The 27,124-nt window shown below is 37.2% G+C and overlaps 2 protein-coding genes across 3 annotated transcripts in view; one reads left to right on the top strand and one right to left on the bottom strand.

Annotated features, from left to right (window-relative positions):
- The window catches only part of RNMT (RNA guanine-7 methyltransferase), a 35,256-nt gene extending 14,020 nt beyond the window's left edge, over positions 1-21,236 (bottom strand). Inside the window, exons 1-8 of the mRNA XM_047090272.1 lie at positions 21,214-21,236; positions 18,178-18,632; positions 16,408-16,543; positions 13,287-13,412; positions 10,686-10,801; positions 8,816-8,997; positions 8,102-8,266; positions 4,808-4,925 (exon numbers count right to left, since the gene is read on the bottom strand). Coding sequence (XP_046946228.1) covers positions 4,808-4,925; positions 8,102-8,266; positions 8,816-8,997; positions 10,686-10,801; positions 13,287-13,412; positions 16,408-16,543; positions 18,178-18,594 — 1,260 coding nt within the window. The 5' untranslated portion in view covers positions 18,595-18,632; positions 21,214-21,236. The remainder of the gene's footprint in view (positions 1-4,807; positions 4,926-8,101; positions 8,267-8,815; positions 8,998-10,685; positions 10,802-13,286; positions 13,413-16,407; positions 16,544-18,177; positions 18,633-21,213) is intronic.
- A 268-nt stretch (positions 21,237-21,504) lies between these two features.
- The window catches only part of FAM210A (family with sequence similarity 210 member A), a 29,249-nt gene continuing 23,629 nt past the window's right edge, over positions 21,505-27,124 (top strand). Inside the window, exons 1-2 of one of the 2 annotated variants that reach the window (XM_047090350.1) lie at positions 21,505-21,627; positions 23,687-23,855. The gene's annotated coding sequence lies outside the window, so the exon portion shown is untranslated. The remainder of the gene's footprint in view (positions 21,628-23,686; positions 23,856-27,124) is intronic. The other variant, XM_047090352.1, reaches the window with a different exon arrangement.

Raw genomic sequence — 27,124 nt, forward strand, 5'->3', positions numbered from 1 at the left:
AGGACCTAGGAAAAGAACAACAAATAAAACCTAAAATCAGCAGAAGGAAGGAAATAATAAAGATTAGAGCAGAAATAAATGATATAGAAACTAAAAAAACCCAAAAAACAAAAAATAAACAATAGATCAATTAAACCAGGAGCTGGTTCTTTGAAAAAAATTGATAATTGAAATTGATAAACCTCTAGCCAGACTCAACAAGAAAAAAAGGGAAAGGGCCCAAATAAATAGAAACACAAATGAGAGAGGAGAAATAACAACCAACACCACAGAAATACAAACATAAAATATAAGAGAATCTTATGGAAAACTATAGGCAAACAAATTGTGACAACCTAGAAGAAATGGATAAATTTCCAGAAACATATAAATTACAAAAACTGAAACAGGAAGAAATAGAATATGTGAACAGACTGATAATCTGCAAAGAAATTGAATCAGTAATCAAAAAACTCCCAAAAAACAAAAGTGCAGGACATTTAAAGAAGAGTTAAAATCTATTCTTTTCAAACTATTCCAAAAAAAAAAATGGAAAAGAAAACTTCGAAATTCATTCTGTGAGGCCAACACTGCCCTGATACCAACATCAGATAAAGACATCACAAAAGAAGAGAACTATAGGCCAATATCTCTGATGAACATAGATGCAAAAATCCTCAACAAAATAACTAGTAAACCAAGTCCAACAGTACATATAAAAAAATCATTCACCAGAATCAAGTAGGATTTATTAATGGGTTGCAAGGGTGGTTCAATATTCATGAATCATTTGTGATATATCACATCAATAAGAGAAAGGATAAAAACCATATGATCATTTCAACAGACACAGAAAAGTATTTGACAAAGTATAACATCCATGCATGATAAAAACCCTCAACAAAGTAGGTTTAGAGGGAACATACCTCAACATAGTAAAGGCCATATATGAAAAACCCAGTTAACATCATTCTTAATGGGGAAAACTGAAGGCCTTTCCCCTAAAAACCAAGGAACAAGATAGGATGTCCACTTTCATCATTTTTATTCAGCATAGTACTAGAAGTCCTACCCACAGCAATCAGACAACAGAAAGAAATAAAAGGCATCCAAATTGGTAAGGAAGAAGTAAAACAAGAAAAAGACTGAATACAGGGAACAAACTGATGGTTACCAGAGGGCAGTTGGTGGTGGGGGAGGGGGGGGTGAGATGGGTGAAATAGGGTATGGGGTTTAAGGAGTCCACTTGTCCTGATGAGCACCAGGTAATTAAAATAAAAAATTAAAAATACATATGAAAAATGAATCAACAGAGAACCCTGTGAATTCAAGAAGGTAAGGAAAATAATCCAGCTTCCAAAATAGAGGCAGTCTCCGTATTTCTTTAAGAATTTGAAGAAGGGCTACACATACACAAAAATGCTGTTTTAAGGCTATGCTGGCCAAATGTTTATTCAAATTACTTCAAGTGCTATTTTTAATCCATCTTAAGTAACATCCCTTTATACTATGAAGTGTATTGCCTTGTAATATATGTAAATGAAACCATAATGAACTATGTAGAATACTTAATATTTAACAACCATCTACTCTACAAAGGTTATATATTCTAATTCCTTTGTCTTTTTACAACAAACCAGCCAGCAAAGAATCACTTCAGACCTAGATCTTCCTAGTAAATTTTTAAGAAAATGTTTCAGGGGCACCTGGATGGCTCAGTCAGTTAAGCATCTGACTTCGGCTCAGGTCATGATCTCAAGGTTCATGAATTCGAATGCCACATCTGGCTCTCTGCCGTCAGCACAGAGCCTGCTTCAGATCCTCTGTCTCTCTCTCTCTCTGCCCCTCCCCAGTTCTGGCACACATGAGCTCTCTCTCCCTCTCAAAACTAAATAAACATGAAAGAAAGAAAGAAAGAAAGAAAGAAAGAAAAAGAAAGAAAGAAAGAAAGAAAGAAAGAAAGAAAGAAAGAAAAAGAAAGAAAGAGAAAGAAAGAAAAAGGAAGGAAGGAAGGAAGGAAGGAAGGAAGGAAGGAAAGAGAGAGAGAGAGAGAGAGAGAGAAAGAAAGAAAGAAAGAAAGAAAGAAAGAAAGAAAATGATCTAGGAATGTCTACTTTGCTATCTTCCTTTTTCCCTTCTTTAAATGTATCCCACAGTAAGCTCAGACATTAGAAATTTGGTTGTTTACTATTTAAAAAGTACTTAGCTTTTTGGAGTCCCATATTGCTATAATCAGCAACTTTACCTTTTATGGTATCTTAATACAAGGGATATAAGAAACACCACTTTTAAGTGTTTTTGAAACTTTAATCCCACATCTTGTGGTTTCATCCTATTATAAAGCTTCAAAACTTCAATGTGAATGACTGCAAACTATTCTGTTGTAAATATGCTCTTCAAAGTATCAGTAAGTATAAGATTCCTCCATGTGATTATCTGCCTCTCACTAGACATCTATCTCTCTCCCCTCTCAATCACTTTAAAAGACCAAACAACATATGACTATAAAGCTGCAAAACTGATTATTCTTTTGAAAACAGGTGAAAGAAAAGAAAACAGGTGTCAGGATTTTATAACCATAGTGCCTTGAGTCTTTTCATTCTTCCTTCCCTCTGCTACAGTGCTCTAGGAGAGCAAAGTTATTGGTTCTATTGCTGAATCTCTGGGTCAGCTCAAGGCTGATGGCTTTAGGAAAAGATTTTTTTTTTTTTTTAATAGCAAACATCAGAAAACAGATCCATTTAAAACTCTAACACAGACTAAAACAATTAGCATTCTGACTGTGTCTCTGGTCTTCACACCCCTCCAAACCATCCTCTATACTACCATCTGAGTCATGTTCCCACTCGTGGGACATGTTGTCTCCTGCTCAAAGTCCTTTATAGACTTGCAGAAGTAACTTGGTGAAGAAGTAGGAAAAACCAAAGGACTTTTTCAATTACATGCTATTACATTCATGTATGTTCCCAGAGGGATAAGTCATATCCTCAAAGGCAACATTGGGGGAAAAGGAAGACTGGAGAACCACCTTGCTAAAGAAAGTTTTTCCTACTTCTTCAAACATCCCCTACTCTTTCATGCTTCTCTGCCTTCACTCTTAGTTTACTATTTTCACAAAAGACCCTTTCGGATAAGCACTGCACTTTGAGTATTTCATTACTGCAATTCTCATATTGTACTGAATAACTGGCTTGAATGTTTATCTCCTCAACATACCATAAGATCCTTGAAGAAAGGGGACCCTGCTATCCCATATCCCACTCTCCACATACAATTTTGAAAAAATTACACATATCAAGTCATTACATACATGCTAAGAGAAAAATATAAACAACTGATCATCGTACATGCAAAGCACCACCAAGTTAAGGATGACAAACTACAGGCATGTGTGTGTGATTTGTGTACACACACTTTTTCTAGTTTTCTTTTCTCTCTCAAAACAAAAACAAACCTCTCCTGCTAACATAAAGCAAATACAAATATTCTTAATTCTAAAATACAGAAAATATAACCAATGAAGAATGTAACATTTTAGTGGTTAGTAGTTTCAAAAGATAACTTAGGATTTAAAGAGGATCTTTCCACTCAAAATTGGGAAAGCTGTATGGATGCAATTGCAGCAGGAGATTTGTTTGAAAACCACCTATAAAAACTAAAGAATATCTTAGGTTTACAACTTTGTGGCCTTGAAAAACTCATGTATCCTCTCTGAACCTAAGATGGCCCATTTTAAACTGTGGAAGGGGACTGTTTTGCCTACTTCGTGGGGGTAATTAGCAAAATAAGTGAGTATGCTTGCAGTACTTTAAAAAATATTCTCAATTGAACGAACTCTCTAAAGAAGTTTTTTTTTTTTTTTAATTTTTTTTTTTTCAACGTTTATTTATTTTTGGGACAGAGAGAGACAGAGCATGAACGGGGGAGGGGCAGAGAGAGAGGGAGACACAGAATCGGAAACAGGCTCCAGGCTCCGAGCCATCAGCCCAGAGCCCGACGCGGGGCTCGAACTCACGGAGCGCGAGATCGTGACGTGGCTGAAGTCGGACGCTTAACCGACTGCGCCACCCAGGCGCCCTCTAAAGAAGTTTAATAACCATTTGATTAATATGATCCTGTTGATAATAACAAAAATGTTCACTATTTCAGATCTCATTAAATACTGAAATGCTTGTATAGAAGCTGCCATTGCTGCAATTTGGGAAAGCAGAGAGGAATCCAGGAGTTAAAACAGGTCTCAGCAGCAATATAGTCTAAAAGACCAGAATCTTGCTAGATAGTCACCAAAGAACAAAACTAGGCATGGTATGAGCTCATCTTAGATCCTGGCCAGGAAAGATTTTAAATTACTAATGTAACCAAAGGGAATTATTGTGAAGAAGTAATGTAATTTTGCACCCCAGGGGATATTTGGTAACATCTGGAGTCATTTTTGGCTCACAACTGGGGGCAGGGGTACTACTGACATCTAGTGCATAGATGCCAGAGATGATGTTCAATATCCTGTGACTAGAACAGCCCTTCACAACAAAGAAATTACCCAGTCCAAAATGCCAACAATCCTGAGGTTAAGAAATCCTATCTTAAAACAGTCTATCTAGAAAACAGAATTTGATGACAGTGACATTCATTTATTCATTCCAGTATTTCCTGAGCAGCCATGAAGGAAAGTTTCTGTAATGAGCTCTGTCCTGGGTGCTGAAGGGTCTAGAGCAGTTAAGAATAATCTGTGTGATTTATATAAATATTGAGCATCTATATGGTCTTGAAAGGAATCTCAGAAACAGTCAAACAAGTTTATCATGACCTAGAATTTCTAAATACTTACCTCCAGGGCCTGCATTCGTTTTAACAGCATTTTATTTTCACTGTTCTTAACCTTTTCTTCATAGAATTCCAGAAATGTTTTTTTGTAGACTAGTTTCATATTGTACTTCTTTGCCATTCTGTCCAAAATAGATTACTTAATTAAAACACTTCCACATTATTTATAATTCCTCAATAGTTTACTTTCACACAACAGTGACAACTTCTGGGCATCACTAAAAAAACTATCATTATAAATTCACAATAGGATGATACAAAATGAGTGAAGAGCAACATATCAATAATTACATCTATAAGAAAACATGCATTCTCAATCTCAATAGGCCACAGGTAACTCTATTACTGTAATAAATGGGTCATGAAAGTAAAAGGAAAGGCTGTGAGATGGGGATGAAAGCTGTAAGGAACATTTTTCTATCAATTTCATTTATTTAACTTAATCCCTTACAGTGGCATTGAAAACAGCTGCCATTCCTTTTTAAAATATTCTTTCATCTCTTGGATTCTCTAGCAAAAGACAGTATTAATTTTTATAATACACCTGTAGCTGCTTCTTCAGTTTGTTTTACAAATGCCTTTTACCCAACTTGTAAATTTTAATGTTCTGAAGAGTTTGGCCCACAGCCTTACTCATTTTCTCCTTCCTGACTTTACACAGCATGCCAACAGCTATCTGTAGTTCAGCTCTCTCGTCACTCATTTATTCCACTGCTTCCTAGAAATCTCCACCAGGATGTGTCACAGGAATTCTCTAACTTTCCAAATCCAAGGCTGAATCCCACTAGACCATTCTGCCAATCTTTATTTCAGTAAATCCATCTAATGATTCGTGCCAGAAACTTCAGAGTTCTCCATGCCTCTTCTCTCCAATGCCTGCTGTGTTCAACACACCACTACATCCTCTGTTTACCTATAAAATATACTTCAAATAGGTCTTCTTACCCCTTCATTGGCTACCATCTTGCTTTAACCACCACCACCACCACTCAGCTGTACTACTTTGCTAGGTTCCATGCTTCTATTCTTACTCTCCCTCAATGAATATTTCAACTGCAACCAGATTGAGTTTTCAAAAATACAGACATGTCACTTTCCCCCTTTACGCCTTTCACTGGATCTCCACCACACAATTCAAAAGGCTTCAGCATGGCCTTTAAGGCACTCATCTATAAAGGAATGCTGCTTTAGGGCATCTGGCTGGCCCAGTTGGTACAGCATACAACTCTTGATCTTGGGGTTGTGAGCTCGAGCCCCATACTGAGTGTAGAGCTTACTTTAAAAAAAAAAAAAAAAAAAAGGAAAATGCTCCTTATCTTGAGCCACTTGGGCCCTCATTCCTTATGACCACACAATGGCCTTCCTTTAGCTCCTTGAAAGAGCCAAGCCCTTTCCCATTTCAGGGCCTTCATACATATTGTCACTTATACCTGGAACATTCTCCCTTCCAGTCTTCAACTGGCCAACTTCTATTCATCCTTTAGATGTTGACTTAAACATCACTTCTTCCTAGGTGGACTCTAAAATCCTCAATTACATTAGGTCTCCCTGTTATACTCGTTTTTTTCCTCACTGCATTTGTTAAAATTTATATATGTGTGTATGTATATATATATATATATACACACACACATATATATACATACATATATATATATATCAAAATTCATATATGATCTCAGGCAGCAGGTAAAGGAGGAGATGAAGGGAAAATAATTCTGAAAGAGTCCATGAGAAGATTTGCGAGATGACAGTTGAGGGAACAGTGAGAATGGAAACATTTGAGAGTCACTGGATTTGTATGTAAGAGGCATCTGTAAGGCCTCCCCATAATTTGAATTAGCCTTCCTTGGAAAGACAACATGAGCAAAGAAAAGAGTCTCTTCTATTTTTGGCAGTTCATGAAACTCATAAATCTACAAAATAAGGCTTTAGAAATAAAACCAAGCTTAATGCCTGAGAAATACCATAATTACAAAGAACTGAGACTCAGTTTGACCAATCTGAATGGGTTTGCCATATAAAAAGCTAATTATATTTTTGATCAGTTTCTTAACAAAATGGCAGAAGGGCATCTCAAAATCCTGTGCATTTTCAGATTGTCCCACTGAATGTATAGCTGTTTTAGTAATTAATTTTTTAAAACTTTAGATATTATAGAGATGACTTGACACTTTACACATGCATCACCATTAAGCAATTTAAGTACAAAAGACTGCTAGTGCTTCCTTAGCATTTAAAAAAAAGTTTCATTATAGCCTTTATCTTTTTGGTTCTACTCAAATCACCAACTTTGTTAACCAAAAACACCAAGCTAACATACTAAACATATGAAATGACATACTAAAAAAATTTAATTTCTTCTTTTAGAAAGAGCAGAAACATTTCACAAGAGTTTACTAATGTTAAGGGGGGAAAAGTGATTTAAAGTTTTAAATTTTACAGCTTATATAAATTGTACATAACATTTTTCTCATGTTCAGTCCCATGCTATTTGATTTTCTCATACTATTGTATAAAATTTTTATATATTGTAGAATCCTAAAAATCTTGTATCTATAATTTTATAAGCTGACTGAGGCACAACTCAAGTAATCACCAACTCAAAATAAGTAGCAAATAAAGCTTTTTCATCAATAAAAGACTTTTGTCTTTAAAAGTACGAAATCAACTTAGGTTTGGTCAACTGTGACACGGCCTTAGATTTAAGTTGACTTTTCCACTTTCCGTCTCAGGGAAACCTCCAAGACCCAGGGGTCTCATAAGGCCTTGAAGCCTGGATAGCCCAAGTTTCCCTATGTCTGTAGTTTGCCAAGACTCTTAGGTCCAGGTGCACGAGTGAATACATTCCTGAATCAGGATATTATTATCAACACTGCCTGTGAGACACAGGCAATTTCAAAGCTATAGTGAAATGTAAAACAACTTTTAATACCTATCCTTGTCAAAAGAGGATCATTTTATATTACCAAAGTTACTAATAGTTTTTTTAAAAAAATCTTTCTCTATTTGCAATGTAAGGTATTTTCTGCCACAAGTTGAAGGCAACAGGTTCCTTTCTTACCTACAGGATAAAGTAATTCTAAGGATGAAAGAAAACTAAATAAGCAAGGCTATTAGAGACCTATGGCACAAAACTGGATATGACGTTATTTTTTTTTTCTTTTTCTTTACAAGGCTATACTTTTTCTTTGGGTTCTATGTAAAATAAGGAATGAATGGAAAGACTGATTTTTTTCCCCCTTTTTTTCACTCTTAAGGCAAAAAGAGAAGAATAACAGATTAATGACATTCTTACTCATTTAGCAATGGAAAATAGACCAAGAATTCAGGGACATCCACAACACCTTCCAAGTTGAAGTCATATTTGCAGCCAAATAAAGGATAATCTCCTTTCTTCTGAAATTTCACAGTATATATCTCATTTCCAAATGATTCTGTTTCTGAAACTTCAAGGCGTCTTCTGTTAAAGGTTATCCCCAAAACAAAATAAAAAGATTAAAGTTGTTATTAGCTTAGACTTATTTTGATCAGATTATGCATATGAAAAAACTACCGGATTTTTAATTGGATTTCAGCTACTCTTAAGAAGCAATAAAGTAAAAGATAATGAACAATTTCACTCATAAAATTAGGCTAGAAATTGGTTTCACCACTCATGACTCCTGGGTAAGTCTTTGTTTATCTGATCCGGAGTTTGTCTAGCACTATAACCTCTGGCTGGATATAGCATCGGTCTCCAATTTATACATAAAAATGTTTTAAAGATCCATCTGTATATCTATCTTTTGACCTTAAATGTTGAGTATCTACTCAAATACATTATCAAAGTGCTCAGCCCTTATCACAGTTCATGAGATTGACCCCTGGTAGGGCTCTCCTCTCTCTCTGCCCCTCCCCGTTTGTGCACACATTCTCTCTCTCTCTCCCCCTCTCTCAAAATAAATAAACATAAGGGAAAAAAAAACCTTAACTCTGAGTAGCTTATAAGCCATGTATCAAAAGTACTTACATCAGTTCAAAGCTATTGGGAGTGGTACCAATAAAATAGCCTCCAGGGTTCAGTCTCTCACAAGCATTTCTGAGCATCATGTCAGCCTGCTCATAGGACTCAAATGAGTAGTGACAGACAAACTGACAACTGCAGATATCAAAGCACATTTCTGGGTCACGAAATTTGTCAATTAGAAGTTCCTGAAACAAATTAAAAATTAAAACAGGTCAACAGGGCACCTGGGTGGCTCAATTGGCTAAGCATCTGACTTCGTCTCAGGTCATGATCTTACAGTTCGTGAGTTCAAGCCCCGTGTTGGGCTCTGTGCTGACAGCTCAGAGCCTAGAGCCTGCTTCGGATTCTATGTCTCCCTCTCTCTCCCTGCCCCTACCCTGCTCACACTCTGTTTCTGTCTCTCAAAAAGTGAATAAACATTAAAAAAAATATATTAAAAAATAAATAAAATACAATGGGTCAAGATTTTGAAGTTAACTGCAACATAAAAAAATTTTTAGTAACATAATTTGTAGAACTGGGGTCCTTTTTTTTTTTTTTAATTTTTTTAATGTTTATTTTTTATTTTTGAGACAGAAACAGAGCATGAGCAGGGGAGGGGCAGAGAGAGAAGGGAGACACAGAATCCGAAACAGGCTCCAGGCTCTGAGCTGCCAGCCCAGAGCCCAATGGGGGGGGCTCGAACTCACCAACCGTGAGATCATGACCCAAGGTGAAGTTGGTCGCTTAACGACTGAGCCACCCAGGCATCCCAGAATTAGAGTCCTTAAAACAAAAGTAGACATGCCCCTCCCAACCACCTATCTTTTCTCTCATTATGTATAATAAGGCCCACAATAAAATGATCTTTTCCTTCAATAAAGTAATTAAAAACTAGGGATTCTGAAATCATGTTTAAAAACTTATCAACCAAGTATGACATTTAAAAGAGTTGATGTTTTTATCTGGTTTACTTAAAAGCTAAAGTAAAATGATGTTGAACAGTAACTTTAACAGTATGTTTAAAAAACATAAAGCTGGCCTTTGGGATACTTTATAAACATGCAGAAGTGTTTTTAAAGGTTTCTGACATTCTAGCAGTATACTACCACTTTTCCACTTCACTTTCACAACTGCAAACAAAACGTATAGGATTAAAGATAGCTATAATAGTTTAATGAGCAAATGAGTCAGACAAAGCATTAAAGGTCAAGGTGAGACTTTCACTATTCAAGTGCCACTGTAGTTCTTAAACTTCATAGTTGTTAGGAAATTCAGAAACAGGTGGAAGGTGGAAAGCACCAAACTCTGATATGCTGGGAAACTACCCTAATAAATTATACTGTAAACAAAACATAAGTTCAGTTCTTTTTCAAAATACCGGAAAATAAGTCTTGTCTGAATGGAAAAGCAACAAGTGATTTCAAGAGTTCAAATTATTAAAAGCAAAAAGTTCCCAGAAATACTCAGTGGGTCATTTAAGAAAATTTACCATTAACAGAATTTCCAGTTGAAACTGAAAATGCATGTCTTGAGATTTTTAATGTTTCAAAGCACATTTTAAAAGAATGAACTGATTTTTAAAACACATCATTTATCCAAAGGAAAAATATACAACGTAAATTGACAAGGGTACCTAGTTGAGCATCTGACTCTTGATTTTGGCTCAGGTCATAATCACAAGGTCGCGGGATGGAGCCCTGCACTGGGACTTGTGCTGACAGCATGCAGCCTGCTTGGGACTGACTTACTTTCTTTCTTTTTTTCTTTCCCTCTTTCTTTCTTTCCTTCCTTTCCCTTTCTTTCTTTCTCTCTCTCCACCTCTGCCACTACCCCCACCTCTAAAAATAAATAAATAAAATAAATAAATAGACAAATTAAAAAAATTCTGTACCTTTGAACAATCAGCAGTTATAAATTCTGCGTTGAAAATATATTCATTGTCACGACAACGATTTTTCATGTCCTCATACCGCTGCTGACACTGTTTGACAGAAACATCAGCGATATCTGCAAGGCGGAAAGGGACAGACATTAGTAACTGGCAAAGACCTAAAGAAATAAAATGTAAATGCAAAGATGGAACAAATCTACACATTAATCCAAACTGAACCTTAGTAAAAGCAAGGAGGTTCTATTTTCTTCAAAACAAAAGAAAGTCTCTGTTCAAATGCAAATATCCTATTACTTTTTAAAAGGATTAAAAGCTTTCTCAATAGATACTGACAACAGAAACGTCCTGTCATTATTTTTAAATGCTTATTCCAAGTTAAAAGTAGAAAATTTAGACTCCAATTTGAATTATAAAACCTAAACTACATGCCCAGCTCAGAAAATATCAAGTTTGTTATTTGCTTTTTCCATGTTGAGATTTGCACTGATGGTGCAAAAGCAATGAAAAGTAAAATGCTGGTGCCTTATCATGAATACAAGGTAGGAGCACCAAATGGTACACGTAATACTTAATATCTTCTTCACCACTACAAACTAGCATGGACAAAAAAACCCCAAAACCTAATTTCATTTAAGAATGCTCTTGATAAAGCTCAGCTCTTTTTCAATATTCTGTGTGATGAAATGGAAAGTAACAGAATATCTGTGCTACCTAACAAAGTTTGAACAGGACCAGTGTGACTGTGTTGTGAGCTGTACTGGACACTTTTTTCATAGAAAATTGTTTTCACTTGAAAGAACCAGTGACAGATAAACCGGTTATTTAGACTTGGTGATTTGGCAGACATTTTTTGAAAATGAACAAAGTGAACCTCCACTGCAAGGAAAACAAAGGACAGTATTTGTTACCCATGATAAAACTTGAGATTTCAAGTGAAAATTACAATCTGAAACACTTCTATCTACCACCACAGGCTGGGCATCTTCCCAATACTTAAACTTTTCTGATTGATGGTAACATTAAAAAAAATGTGATTTCTTGATGTCAACATTTAGAAGATCTGCATGCCTTTAGTGAACATTATTTTCCAAATATTACAAAATCTTACAGGGAAAAGATCCATTCAAAGCGCAAGACAGACCAATGGATTTAAATGTAACAGAATATAAAAAGTTCATTGATACAGATTCAGATGCCACATTATAACTGTCTGTAAGGAACTACTATCTCTTGAGTTTTTTTTTTTTTTTAACGTTTTTATTTATTTTTGAGACAGAGAGAGACGGAGCATGAACAGGGGAGGGTCAGAGAGAGGGAGACACAGAATCTGAAACAGGCTCCAGGCTCTGAGCTGTCAGCACAGAGCCCGACGCAGGGATCGAACTCACGGACTGCGAGATCGTGACCTGAGCTGAAGTCGGACGCTTAACCGGCTGAGCCACCCAGGCGCCCCTATCTGTTGAGTTTTGATATAATATCAAAGATGAATATGCTCAATTATCTGAAAAGTGTTAAAATACTCCTTCACTACAACTATTCATCAAATAAAATAACACATCAAAACACAATGAATGCAGAAACAGGTATGAAAATCTAGTTGTCTCCTGTTTTTCTATACTCTAAAGGGATTTGGAAAAATATTTTTAAAGACTAAAATATTTTTAGTCTTGTCACTAAACTTTATTTTTTATTGATGAAAAATATTCTTTAAATTCTCAGTTTTAATTTCTATAATCAATAGATACAGGCACATACACAAAAGTTTTCTCATCCTCAATCTTAAAAATAAAGGTGTATGGCACTCATAAAACCAAAAATTTGGGAAGTGTCAAAATAGGTAACTTTATATAGATGGTGCTGTACATTTCATTGCACTGGAAGAACATAACATCTGCTTGTCCTACTTCAGTGTTAAGACTGACCAGTGGGTTCAGGAGCTTGATTCATTCAGTTATTAAATTCCTATCAACTTTTCACCTAATAGATTTAGCAACTTCTATGATTGTTGCTTAGATTTATTATTTCATTGAGGGTGGAAAATAGTGATTTTCATCATTCCTCCTGCATTTATTCATTAGGAGTTTTTAGTTAAGAGGAATTTTCTTTGTCAACCATTTGGTTACTTTGAAATACAGTTCACATAAGGTAAGGAAGATACATACTCAGCCCCCACCCCTTAATTTATGAATTTCAGAATGATGAGTAAGTTTCCTATAGCAACCTCGAAGGGTGAATACTGAGGGTTTGGGGGGGGGGTTTTCCCATTTGGTGTTTCAATCTACTGTAATCACTATTCTTTTTGATGATGAAATTGTCCTATCTTTGGCCAGTGGAAGTCTTTTCATGTTTGTGTTTTAGACATGACTCTTTGATTACTTCCTTCCTTTTAGGGAGGACAAGTTATACCAGGCTTATTAACTATACTGCATAATACCATTAGTAAAGTCTCATAATTCATTTTTAAAAAACACCCATCTCACACCCAGCTTCAGATATCTTCTTATAAGATCTTTTAGTATCATGTGATAATGAGATCCTGCTCATTTTCCATTTACCTGACTGATTACGAATTATTCTTCCCCACGTCATTATTTACATTACCTGTACAAACTAGCTTATTAATTCTTCCCTTTTTCCACTTGAGCAAATCTCCACCTTTGCCACATCCCAGGTCCAAAACAGTGATATCACGTTTTTTTTTCTGTCGTACCTTTTCTAAAAATTCCCCTAAAAGAAATAAGTCATAAGAAATGATCTTTCCTCCATTTTTACTACAGCATCAACTGCCCTAAAAACCTACTAACTTCTGCCTGACATTTACTATAAACTATTAAACATTCATTTATATAATTCATAACTTTTGGTAAACATTTCAAAATATGACTAAGAGTTAGTTAAGTTCATCCTCTAGCATTAAAAATAAAAGAGTATGTGTCTGGTATTTTAGAAAGTTAAGACAGGTTTTTGAAGGTTACTCTTAGAACTTGATTCAACACTGAATAGCAGACATTTTAAATTCTAATTAATACAAGAAAATCCAACACTTGCTCATGATAAGGAAAAAACCTACTCGTAATTTTTATAGTTTTCTCTTTCCGAAAGCTAAATGTTTAGCTTATAATATACCTATGTAAATCAAAGTAATTATGGGGTCATAGAGTGCTTGATTTTCAAAAAAGGTGTCAGGCTTACCACCAAAACAAATATAACAAATATAAATCCAAAAACTATACATACCTCTTAACTTTACTATCAGAGTTCTTTTTTTTTAATTTTTTTTAAACGTTTTAATTTACTTTTGAGAGAGAAAGAGAGAGACAGGGTGCAAGCGGAGGAGAGACAGAGGGAGACACAGAATCTGAAGCAGGCTCCAGGCTTCAAGCTGTCAGCACAGAGCCCAACACAGGGCTCGAACTCACGAACTGTGAGGTGATGACCTGAGCTGAAGTCGGACACTTAACCAATTGAGCCACCCCAGTGCCCCAGTATCATCAGAATTCTTAAACCACCCTAAAAAATCTTTCATCCCAATCTACCAAATCACATTAATAACCAACAAATAGTATCAGTATGGTCCAATGTATCAATAGCCAAATGGTTCAAATATCAGTTAAAGGCCTATTAATATTCTTAAAAAACTGAAGTATTCAGCAATTCAAAAACCTGATACAATGCTGAATCCTAGATCTACTCTTCTTGTCCTTATTATTCTGAGTTTAACAGTTCCTATTTCATGTGTGTACTACTGTGACTGCTAAAATACTCTGTGTAAATATTTCTGCCTTTCACTGTCCATAGGATGTTAAAGTAACTTTGACAGAAGCACAGTGTTCTATATTTAATTTTCTCCTAGAAAACTTAAATAGCATAATAAATGAATGACAAAGAATGGGTGTTTGAAAAGAGAAAGGAAAAAGCCAGAGACAGAACTTGGCACAGACCACACTGTTGCAAAAGAATCAGAAAGACAGGTGCAGATAGCAAAGCACCCAATGAGAGAGTTGTTGAAGGAAGAAAGAATAGCATGAATATGCAGGGAGAAAAAATTTGTTAAATCTGACTTATGACTTTTTGAAAATGACCTGTTCCCCTGATTATAAAAATAATACTACGATGTAAAAAATACAGATGAACTTAAAAACATTTATTCAATGAATAATACAAGAACAAATGACACATCAGAAAAAATACCCAAGAAGCTATCTATGTTACTGATGATGATGAGGAATGGAAAAGAAAAACTGAAAAGAAATGAGAATTAGGGTTCAAAGATTACCTTAAAAGTATAGACTAAAAATGCCATAATACTAACCTTAAAAAGGGGGGTGGGGCGGGGAGGAATTGGGAGGCAACATTTAATTACCCTAGCTGAAAACTAGCAGAGACAAATAAGTCATATTTCTGTAATAAAACGAGTATGAAAAACAAAAGTGAGATAGAAAATATTAATATGTGTTCGAAATAATGAGCCTAGTTCCCACTCCTAATAACTATTCAGAATGAATAAGGTATCTTTAAAAATTAGTAAATTACTAGGATGCCTTGCTGACTCGGTCAGTAAAGCATGTGACTTTTGACCTAAGGGTTGTGAGTTCAAGCCCCACATTGGATTTAGAGATTACTAAAACAATAAAATCTTTAAAATAAGTAAAATAAAAATTAGTAAATTATCATCAAAACTACTAAAAAGTCTCCATAATTAGCACTTCATTCTTTCCAGTGTCATCACAAAAGCATTCTCACTTTTCCTGAGGCTGGCTTTTAAATAAATAAAAAAAAAACACCAAAATCTTACTGTGAAAAACTTCAAAACACACTGGCTTTTAAAAATTCTCTAAACTCACCTAAGAATCTACTTAATATGTTAAATATATAGAGCAATAAATATGTTCTGAATCATATTTCTCCAATGATTTGCATTTTAATTTTTTTTAATGTTTTTTTTATTTTGAGAGAGCATGCACATGAGCAGGGGAGGGGCAGAAAGACAGAGAGAGAGAATCCCAAGCAGGTGTAGAGCTGGATCCCATGAACTTCGAGATTACAACCTCAGCCAAAATCAAGAGTCGGACACTTAACCGACTGAGCCACCCAGGCACCCCACATTTTAATTTTAAAGATGAGTTTCCATAAATAAAATGCTGGCTGGCTCCAAAAAGTTGGATGTCTTTATCAAGCCTCAAAGTAAACTTTACTTTTCCCCAGACACTGTGTAAGTTCAATAAAAAATTACCACATATGTGGTGATACCACCATCTTTACCAACTCATTAAAGGCCTAGAGATGAAAAATCATGACAATGCCCATTTTCTTGACTTAATAGAAGCTGAATGCTTAATCCAACAATGAGTCACTGCCCCAAAACTATTAGAGTAACATAGAATAATTACTTAATAGCACTAGGTAACCTTAATTCTTAGTATAAAAGGAGCATACTGCCTTTTGAAAGCCTGGTTAACTTATGAACTTAATATCAATTAAACAGTCAGCAATATCTTATTTACTCTAAAAGTAAATATGAAAAAAATGTATCTTAAAGGCCTAGTTTTCATTTTTGCTCCAATTTTACCAAGTCAAGGTTGGATAATTAAATGAATAGGAATGAAAGACCAAGTAGTTTAATGTATAACCATTTGGAAAGAAAAAAAAAAAAAACAAAAAACCGAGACATAAGCTAAAATAAAAAATTCCAAACTATAAATAAAAAATCAATCATATATACCAATGAGGACGCTTTTCATCCAATTATTAAAGTTTCTGAGGTAAAAAATACGACTTTGGCTACGCTTCTCCAAACCAACTTCCTGAAGTTCATTGTAGTGGGCAGCCACTGCTGAACTGTGTCCCTCTTCTAAGTTCTGAAAATAAGAGAATGGAATAAAATTAAGGATCAGAACATGGCAAAAATAAGCCTTAAAAGAGCATCTGACCTATATAAGGATAAAATACTAATAAAATTGGTAAACTTCAAAAAGCAATGACATTGACCACATAATCCTACTAATTATAATCATACGTAAGATTTGTTCTCCCCTGTTTCCTGTATTTAAAAACATCTCTTGGTTTAAAATTTTCATCTTGATCTTTCATCTGTATAATTTTGGTGTCAATGTCTTAATAAAACCAGTACTCTTCCAGAGTTCTGATTTATTCAATTCAATAAATGTCCATCAGTGGATGGGGTTCCTATAAAAGAATAAAATAGGAATAAGTTATATTATCCTAAAACTCACATAAGCATTAAATAATACAAAGGAATTAGAACTCAATAAGCTGTATTCATGTCAATGGTTTTGTTTTTGTGGTTTTGTTTTGTTTTTTTTTTTTTTCTCTTCATCTAACTCCAAAGTTTCAGTTTGTGCTCCTTACCTGATACTAAGCATTTTGCAAAAATGCTATGGTAGGTAAAGGGCTTCAAATTCCCACATTTCCCCGTTCAACCAAAGTGCTTCATCTTTTACCTATCTTACATATCAGGTTTAAGATTTCCACTTGAAAAAAAGGTTCTGCTGCTAATAAAGTTTGAAAACTGTGGTTATAATACAAGCTCCCCTCTGTTAACAAGAATTCACACTCCACCAACGACAAATGCCTGGCCTATCTGACACCTTACTTTTCAAGACTGATGGCAGAATTTTTACTCATTCACTGAAGTACTCTTTCTATTCAAATCCAGATTCTGCCTCAGATTCCTTCATAATATGGTATTCCCAGATGAAAATAACTTGCTGTTCCTTGTTCTAGAATATCCATGCTAAATATCCACCTTAAAATTGCATGTACTACACCAATGAGAAGTTAGAAACAATATCATTTAAAGAATCACATTAAGAAAGGAATGTAGGGGTGCCTGGGTGGCTCAGTCGGTTGAGCGTCCGACTTCAGCTCAGGTCATGATCTCACAATCCGTGGGTTCAAGCCCCGCGTTGGGCTCTGTGCTGACAGCTCAGAGCCTGGAGCCTGCTTCAGATTCTGTGTCTCCCTCTCTCTCTGCCCCCTCCCCTGCTCATGCTCTGTCTCTATCTCAAAAAATAAATAAACACATTAAAAAGAAATGTTTTTAAAGAAAGGAATGTAAAGCTGGGTGTAATACTGAAATTTATCATCTTAAGTCATAATCTCTACTGTTTAGGACACAAGAAAGTGATGAATACCTAACAAAAAAGGAAAAAAATGTATCAACTGGTTTTTTAAAACACTGAGAAAAAGCAAACTATAAAAACTGGTTTTCAAGTTTCTAGTCAAATAAGAGTTCTTAAATAACAAAAATTATCTCAATTAGAAGTTTCATCTAAATAAAAGCAACTAAATTACAGACTTAAAAACCTACTCTATCTTTTAAGACATTATCTATTACAAATAGATAAAAAATAATTACAAACTTATATTCTTAAGGTTTAAGATTATGTAAAAAACAGTATTATCTCACAGCTTCTCCACATTCCAATGTGACATATTCCATTATGAGTAAAAGAAAACACATTCAACATACTTTTTGCTTTTCAGGAACATCCTCAAGTTCTATTTTTCTCTTTTTCTGTGTGCCATCTCCAGTAGAAGGTTCATCTTTTGGAAAATCATCAGTTTCCATTCTTCTTTTCCTTGAAATGCCTTCATCATCACCAGAACCTTTTTCCTCTGGAACAATTTCAGCATCAAGTTTTCTTTTCTTGGTTGGAGTGTCTTCCCCACAACTAGAACTTTCCTTTACAATATCATCTTCAAATTCCATTTTTCTCTTTTTTGGTGTGTCTACGTGTCCACAGATAGGAGCCTTTTCAGAGGGCCCAGTCCCAGGAGTGGTTGTGTTTTCATTAATACTGAATGAAGACTCTGTTTCCGAATCTGTTGATGCTTTTGCCTCTTCAAGAGAGATCTTTTCACACTCTGCTTTTACAGAATTTTCCATTTTTGATTACTTAGATGGTAAAACTTCATGAACTAACACTGGAATGGCAAAAGTTTGATATTACTCGTAAACATCAAGGCTGAAACTTTAAAACAATTTTAACCAGAAGCTAGCCATTTAATCTCAGTTATCAACTACGAGTTAAAAAATCTCATTATAGACAGAATATTGAAAATATTAACTAGTCTATATTACAAATGAATCTCTGAATATGCTAATATGCAAGTACTAACTATAATCCCCAAACACTTTATACAATCTTATCCATAAAAGTCATTACTGCCATTGAAACTGACAGATGAAGTGGGGGTATTATACAAGCACTAGTTTCATTTCTACTCTGATCTTTACTTTATAGCCTTGGTTCCCAAATTGTGAGCTGGACACTATAGCAAACTTGTACAGGTACAGCAGGGTATTTTAAAATTTTAAGGGAAACCATGATATCTGACATCTGGAAGATATCACAAATACAGCTTCAAATAGAGGTTTCAAATGAATAGATTACACTACATTCCTTTCAACGACATCAGAACTTTGTGAAGCTGAGGTTGTGGTGGTACCACAGGAAATCAATGTGAATCAGGAAATGAAGTTGGCAATGTCAAATCTGACTTCAAAGCTTGAGAGTACCTAACAGGTGTATACATCCCATTAGTAATCCTTCATGGTTAACTAAGAAACATAATCAGAGATATTAAGGGCACCAAGAACAGGAAAAGTCTGGGAACCTACAGTTAACTTCTGAAATCCTTATTTCATAATGCGTGTCAGAATTGGAAAGGAAAGACAGTATAAATAGCTTTGGACAAGAAGTTTCATGACCCAGCCTGCAACTTAATGACTATTAAGTCCATTTCAAATGTTCACAGACCAATGTGTAAAATGGAAGGGGGACAGAAATAAGTGAACTATAGGACAGAAATTTATTTTTTTGAGGGTTTTTTTAATGTTTATTTTTGAGAGAGAGAGAGAGAGAGAGACAGAGTGTGAGCAGGGGAGGGGCAGAGAGAGACAGAGACACAGAATCTAAAGCAGGCTCCAGGCTCTGAGTTGTTAGCACAGAGCCACACTCGGGGCTGAAACCCATGAGCAGTGAGATCATGACCTGAGCCAAAATCAGACACTTAACCGACTGAGCCACCCAGGCGCCCCTGGGTCAGAAATTTATTGAGTCATTTGACAATTTCACTATACTCCTACTACAAGGATCTCAATAAGGCACTATTTGGTTAGTCTTCAAGAAGCTTACAGCCTAAATACCACTTTTAAAATGTCAGGCTGTATTATTCAAACCAAATGGATAAGGGAGAGCAACAGTCAAAAAATCCATGAAATTCAGCAAATTCAGAACCTGAAAATTATGAAGAAGGGGGAAAAGGTCTTTTGAGTAAAGAAATAGAGTAAGAAATGAGGTTGCTTAAGGGAATAGGTAAAAACAAGTCACTATAAACCAGGAAAAGTTTCAAGGGATATTAGCTTTCAATAACCAAGGGGTAGGTAACAAAATACCAAGACGTGCCAAACTAGGAAGAACTGAATAAAAGAAAAAAAAAATCACCCAGAAATGTAATTTTCAGAATAACCACTTAAAATCATTATGTAGCAATACTGGCCACAAAATTATCAAACGCCTATCTTTTCCACCCTGCCACTTATTTCCTATTAAGGAAACAAAAATTGGTTTAAATTCCAATAAACCAATGTGATTTAACATCGCTGGCTGCAATCAGCGCCTAAAATTAGTATTAGGAGTAAGAGTGGATTGTATTTTATAGGCAACTCTATATCTACGAAAGGGATGTAAAAAAAAAAATCCAATAGGTCAGAATAAACAACATAAAATTTCAAAGAACCGCAGAGGTGGGTAAGGTAAGAGTAGAAACTGAGCATCAAAGTGCAATCATGAATAAACTCCAAACTAAAGAAAGCTGCCCCTCAGAATCCTCAAGGAAGGAGCTTAGGGTACTGAGTAAACTGACATAGAGATGGAAGTTTATTAAATATCCAAATAGGCATTTCGACCTGGCTTTCCAGTCACACCTCTGAGGCAGGCCATGTCTTCGTCATTTCAGTTTCCCAAAGAACGACCGAGTAGGGCGCCAGGGCCACCTGGCTTAACCTCAAGCAGGTAAGTGTTTCGCCCCGACCCGCCAGCTAGATGGGGGTCAACTCGGGGGCCTAGGAGGACGCAACAGAGGCGAGAAGGGAAATCTTCAGACAAGTTCACCCTCTTCCGTCATTGGCGCGGCCTAGCTCTTATTAAACCTCGGGTCCGTATTTCCAAACCGCCGCTCATTACAGACGCTTCTTAGGATCTGACAACCCCTCCCCAACCCGCCTTCTCGGCACCACTGAGGTGCGGCCTGAGGCTCCAATTCTGGCTTCTCCAGATCCCGGCTCGCTCGGTCTGGAGAAGCAACAGAGCCCGCCAACTCCTACAAGTACTGCCCGCTTAGCTCCTGGCTGAGTGCACAATAAATCCCTCGCTACTAGTACTGAAGGAACAGGGCTAACGCGAAGCGAGCGCGTGTCAAGAGTTGGAGTCCTCCTTCAAGAACGAAGGCAGCAGAGGGCCTAAACTCAAAAAAGAGCCAGCGTCCCAGCCGCCACACTCACCTACACATCCATCCACGATTCTGTTTGCGGAAGCGACCGTCGGCGCCACGCGTTGTTGTTACGCCATTTCCGGGGAGTGGACGGATCACGTGACGTCGCTCTCAGCGGAGAGTGGAGCGTCGTACGACCTTTGCGCCGGAACTACGAGTCCCGTCGTGCAGCGCGTGGGGGTCAGCTGTGGGACGCGCGGAGCGGCTCGGGCAGTGGCGAGCACGTTGTTAGTGGGCGCGGCTGGCGGGCCCCGGGGGGGCGCGGCGGGGCGGGAGCGGCGAGAGTCTGCCTGACCCGGGTGGGTTCCGGCATCTTGACCCACGTTTGGTCAGGTCACTCTCCTGAGTGACACCGCCGTGGCGTCAGAGGAGCTGTCTTTCGGCCTGTGCGGCGGGAAACGCGGTGGCCTCAACGTCCTAAGAGGTAGCCCGGGCCCAAGACCTGAAAGGAACTGCGGGAGGGGTCGAGAGGGCACCTTCAATTCGGTGCATGTTAGGGAAAAGGCCTGGGGCGTGACTCCAACACCAGCCCGGCGCCCACCGCTCCTCGGGCCGTGCCGGAAAACCGCCTGCAGGGCCAGGGTCCTGCACACTCTCCTGCCCACAAGCCCTGGCGGCCGAAAGAGATCACCCCCGCCCTTCTCTGTTAGGCCCCTGGCTCGGCAAATCCGGTTTGGGGATAGTTTTTCAGCTTTGTGCTTTGTTAACCCTTTGCCTTCTGTTCTTCCCTTCGTCAGAAGACGGCTGAGGGAGGGGCCTGGGAGCCGCCGCTCTTGGAGTTACTTTAAAAATGAGCAACGTCTTAGGGACTGGCAGGTCGTTCCCTACCGCTGTATTTGGGAAGACCTGCCATACCTCCCGCTGAGGAGGCCATTCTCATCTGTCAGATTCTGGAGCGGGGGCAGCCCATCCCTATTCTCGAGAAACATTGTGGTATTATTCTGTGTTGGTTGGACTTTGGTATGGGATAGTTGGGGGAGAAAATTCACTTTGGCCATCACCTCACGCTTCCACTGGAGAGCCCAAGGCACCCACTGTACTGAAACTTGGGATTTCCATAGTTCAGGTCTTTCAACCAGGGACTTCGGGTCAAAACTGTATCTGTGAACTAAAGTTACTGATGGCGTGCACATTTTAACGTTGTTGTGCCTCAGCACTCCCATCTTAGGGGTATAAAAACGTGATTAGATTTACAGTTCATCTTGAATTCTTTACCAAAATTGATCCCTTTAAAAGCAACTTTGAAAACGTATTTTACTGGCCTGCCTTGTCAGTAGGTAGTTACATTGAGACTTTGCATTGGGGGTGGCAACATTTGCAGCATGTACTTTCCAATCCAGTCACTTCTAAATTGTGGGCATTAACCTTTTTTGAGGTTGTTGACCCTCTATAAACTTTGGACCAAGAATGAGGCCTATTTTTAACAAATGAGAATGAGCCTTCAATTTCAGATGACTGTGCTTGTATTTTTAATTGTATGGAGTGAGCTGTTTTGAGAATTAACTTCAGTTCCTGAATGTTGAGAACTGCAAAGGTATAGGTCCTAGGGATTGAATGTACTATGTACATATCCATGCATTAAAACTAGGCGATCATATGGCCATATTTACTGGTTCTGATGCTAAAATTTCTTGAGATAATTGCTGTTGTAATTTTAGGGAAAATGAATCTAATTTTGACTTTTTAAGGAATTTTTTCATTAGATTAAAAACCTCTTAAATATGTGTGCATGCAAACTCCACCATGAATTGATGTCATGCATGAGATACATAGAGATCACATTTTGTAAATTTTATAAAACTTAAAGTCAGTAAATTGAGAATAGAGGAAGAACGCTTGAATGTAGTTGTAGTGGAAGGAGTGAATGGCCCAGACAAAAATGTTTTAAAAGTTACTATTGTTGTTATTTTCCCCCATTATTGCCTGAGTAATGTCTGATTTTCTGAAATTTGAATTAATAATAGCAAATATTTTGGTATTTTCTGTGTGCCAGAGTAAGTGCTTTACATATTTGAACTCATTTAATTCTTACATAATCCAGTGGGGTAGTTGCTATGATTTATTTTATTTATTTATTTTTTTTATAGATGAGGGTTGAGTAACTTGGCCAAGGTCATGAAGCTAGGAAGTAATAAACTAGGATTTGGACCCAGGCAAGCTGGTTCCAGAGACCAGAAGCTGTGCTAACAATGAAACCCTGCCTGCTAAAAGGCCAGGCTCAGAACTAGAAGTTGGCTGGCACATAATGGATTTTCAGAAAATTTCTTGATTCTTCCCAATGCTTGGGTTATTATATTCAGAGAGAAAATAACTCGATAAAGACATTACTTGCTAAAATGTGAGCTCCCAACAAGGCAAGGATCATCATTTTGTTCAGTGATTTAACCTAAGTGCCTTGAACAGTGCCTGGCATACTTGGGTGATGATTGAATGAGTGAATTACCAAGAAAAGTTTTGTAAAAATCCTTTTTTTTTTTTTTAAGGACATACAAGATTTATTTCAATTCATTTATAAGACTTCTTTATGCACTGTTTTGATTATTTGGCTCATTAGTCATCCAGCCTGCTTTGGATTTCTCCTGGTTTGGATTATACTTTTGTCAGTGAAAGGAAATGGACTAGTAACTTGCAAGTTTTCTGGTCAAAGTAAAGGTAAGCAACAGATTCAGTAGATACCATCCCTCTTTTTAAGTCATTAGTTTCCAAAATGACAGCTCTCAGAAGTATAATTTTAAAGTGTGATTTCTGTTGTGTAGTTGAAGATCACATTTTTGAAACATAAAAAAATTGTAAATGTTGATACAATCTTATAGCTTCCTAAAGATGATGGTATTCTTTGAGGTGGGAGAGAATTGGTTTATGGAAGTTTTGTTTCTCCAGTCTTGGAGGAAGGACTGTTCCTCCAGTACACTTGCCAAAGCGTTCCTGCTGAAATTTTACTGCATTTTTGGAGCACATAAGATATTCTTGTTCAAAAGATTTTTGGTGTAGTTGAAAGTAAGATTTGGTTGAAAAATGTAAGTTTATTATGTGTGATGTTAATATACTTGACTAGGCTATACCACCTAGTTATTTAATCAAGCACTAATCTGTGTGTTATTATGATGGTATTTTAAAGATCTGGTTAACATCTGCAATCAATTTACTTTAAGTAAAGGAGATTACCCTCAATAATGTGGATGGGCCTCATCCAATCAATTGAAGACCTGACTTTTTTTTTAACGTTTATTTATTTTTGAGAGAAGAAAGAGAGAGAGAGAGAGAGAGGGAAAATGAGTGGGGGAGGGGCAGAGAGAGAGGGAGACACAGAATCTGAAGCAGGCTGCAGGCTCTAAGCTATCAGCCCAGAGCCTGACACAGTGCCTGAACCCACAAACCATGAGATCATGACCTGAGCTGAAGTCGGACACTTAACTGACTGAGCCACCGAGGCACCCCGAAGACCTGAATTTTAAACTGAAGTGTCTCAAGAAGAAAAAATTCTTCCTCAAGACTACAGCATTGATTTCTGCCAATTTCCAACCTGCCAATCTACCCAACACATTTTAGAGTTGCTAGCCCCCACAATTTTGTGAGCCAATCTTAAAATAAATATTTATGTATTTAGATAAATAATAATAGATTTCTAATAGAAATGTCTATCTAAATACAGATAAATCTAAAGATAGAGATGTATGTATAAATTTTTCTCTTGGTTCTGTATCTCTGGAGAAACTTGCCTGATTCAAATTTTGGTGCTGAGAGTGGTTCTAGAGAAGCAGATTCTTGAAGATGAGTTTTCTGAATTGGTTATGATGTTCCTGGAATGACATTTCTAATCTAATTAGATTTAAAGGCACTAATAAGTGAAAAGGGCACTGATAGCCCATAGTGTGATGTGACAATAGAAATATGCGAAACCCAGAACATCACCATCCTTTGCAAGTATTTATACAAGATAAGGATGGGATGATCACATATTTGATGACTTAAAACATTTTTGTCAAATTAACAAGTACAATGAGACTGGTTGCTGACTGCTGGCTACTAACTGTGCTGGGGAAAGGGAAAAGAAAAGGATGAACTCAGGTCTTCAGATTCCCAGCTCAAACTCTACATAAATAACCTGAAATTTTTTATATCTGCCTTAAAGAAACTTATCTCCTGTAATTGCAGAGCTGAGATTGCTGAAAACCAAACCCAAAGTCTCATCCTGCAAAGTGGCTGAATTACAATGTATAGCAGAGTATCTGCTATTAAAATGAGGGCATTGGTTGAGAAGGAATGTAATCCTTAAATTTGGAATGGGGTACTGAACGCCTAATTTTAATCCATTGTCTTTGCCCGTAGAAGCAGTCCTTCCACTCCTCTTTGAAGAATTTAACCTTGCTTTGTGGGAAGTCCCTGTAATGGTACCTTCCCTGAGGTAATTGCCCTGCAAGACAACTGATTCTCCTCAGGAACTACCCCTAACACCCTTCTTTGTTTCTAGACCTATAAGTAGACTCCCAAGTCCCCGCAGGCCCTCAAGGGGAAGCTACAAAGTGTGTCCCAGAACAAGGTGTGCTGCACTCTAAAAACCACATGATTTATTTTGACTTATACATGTAGAAATCTGGGGGATTTTTGTGGGAATGGATATTAAAGGTGGGGGATAATGGTGGAAGGAACATAAAGTTGGACAAGGCCAAATTTATTGATAATAGGGACCACTAAGCAAAGATTCTGGATTCACTGTTGTAGCCTTAGGGGTTTGGTTGGTTGGCTGAAGCATGGACAAAAGGTGACTCCCCCCCCCCCCCAAATGAAGTTAAAATACCAGACCTGCCTTGCTATATTACAGAGAAATGGATCCAGAGGCCTAGGGAGATTGGAATGGTAAGGTGTCTTAATCATGTAAGAACAACTCACCCGCTCTGGGAGGGTCTAGAGGGGATACCTTTCACCATGAAAGTGAGAAATAAATTGGTGAGGAGAACCCCAGCATCCATGAAGAACTGTGGGATTGCTCTTCTCTGTGGGTCAAGAATTCTAGCAGAAACTGCTGCCAATGAACTAGGGATCCTTAAATATTCAGTGAGGATAATTGGAAATTGGGCAGATACTACAGAGAGACCTATTTTCTTTCTTTTAAAATTTTTTTTAATGTTTATTTTTGAGAGAGAGAGAGAGAGCGCACACGTGAACAGGGAGGGGCAGAGAGAGAGGGAGACCGGAATCCAAAGCAGGCTCCAGGCTCCAAGCTGTCAGCACAGAGCCTGATGTGGGGCTCGAACTCACCGTGAGATCATGACCTGAGCTGAAGTCGGACGCTCAACTGACTGAGCCACCCAGGTGCCCTGAGAGACCTATTTTCTTAATGGCATATCTATATGTTGAAGGAAAGAAGCCAGAGGAGAGGGCGGTTGAAGTACATAGGAAGGAGAATAGCAGTAAAAAAATATAAAGAAAATGTGGTTGAGTGGAGTCCTGGAAAAGACAGGAAGAAGTTAGATTTGGAACATGGTGGAGAGCTGAGATAGTTCCTTTTCTGAGGAAGTTAATGGATTCTGAGTTGGGTGTTGATGTAGTTAACTTTAAAAGGGGGAAGGCTGAAGTTGAGAAAATTCATTCCTAATAACTTTGGCTTGTTTTTAAAGGGAAGGTGGGATAGTTTTGTCTTTCTTGTGGGACCATTAGGTAGTAAACACAATAAATAAGTAAATTATATAGGATGTTAGAAGGTAAGTGCTGTGAGAAAAGAAACAAATAGAGCAAGATAAGGAAGATTGAGATGTTGGGAAGGAGGGGAAGATTGGAAGTGGTGTTGCAATTTTAAATAGGATGGTTAGACTTCATTAAGTGGATACCATTTGAAGAGAGTCTTGTACTGGCGCGCCTGGGTGGCCCAGTTGGTTAAGCATCTGACTCAGGTCATCATCTCACAGTTTGTGAATTTAAGC

The sequence above is a fragment of the Lynx rufus genome, unplaced genomic scaffold (genome assembly GCF_022079265.1).
Source record: "Lynx rufus isolate CCGP_SWC_20201006 ecotype Redwood Valley unplaced genomic scaffold, mLynRuf1.p SCAF_29, whole genome shotgun sequence".
Classification (NCBI taxonomy): Eukaryota; Metazoa; Chordata; class Mammalia; order Carnivora; family Felidae; genus Lynx; species Lynx rufus.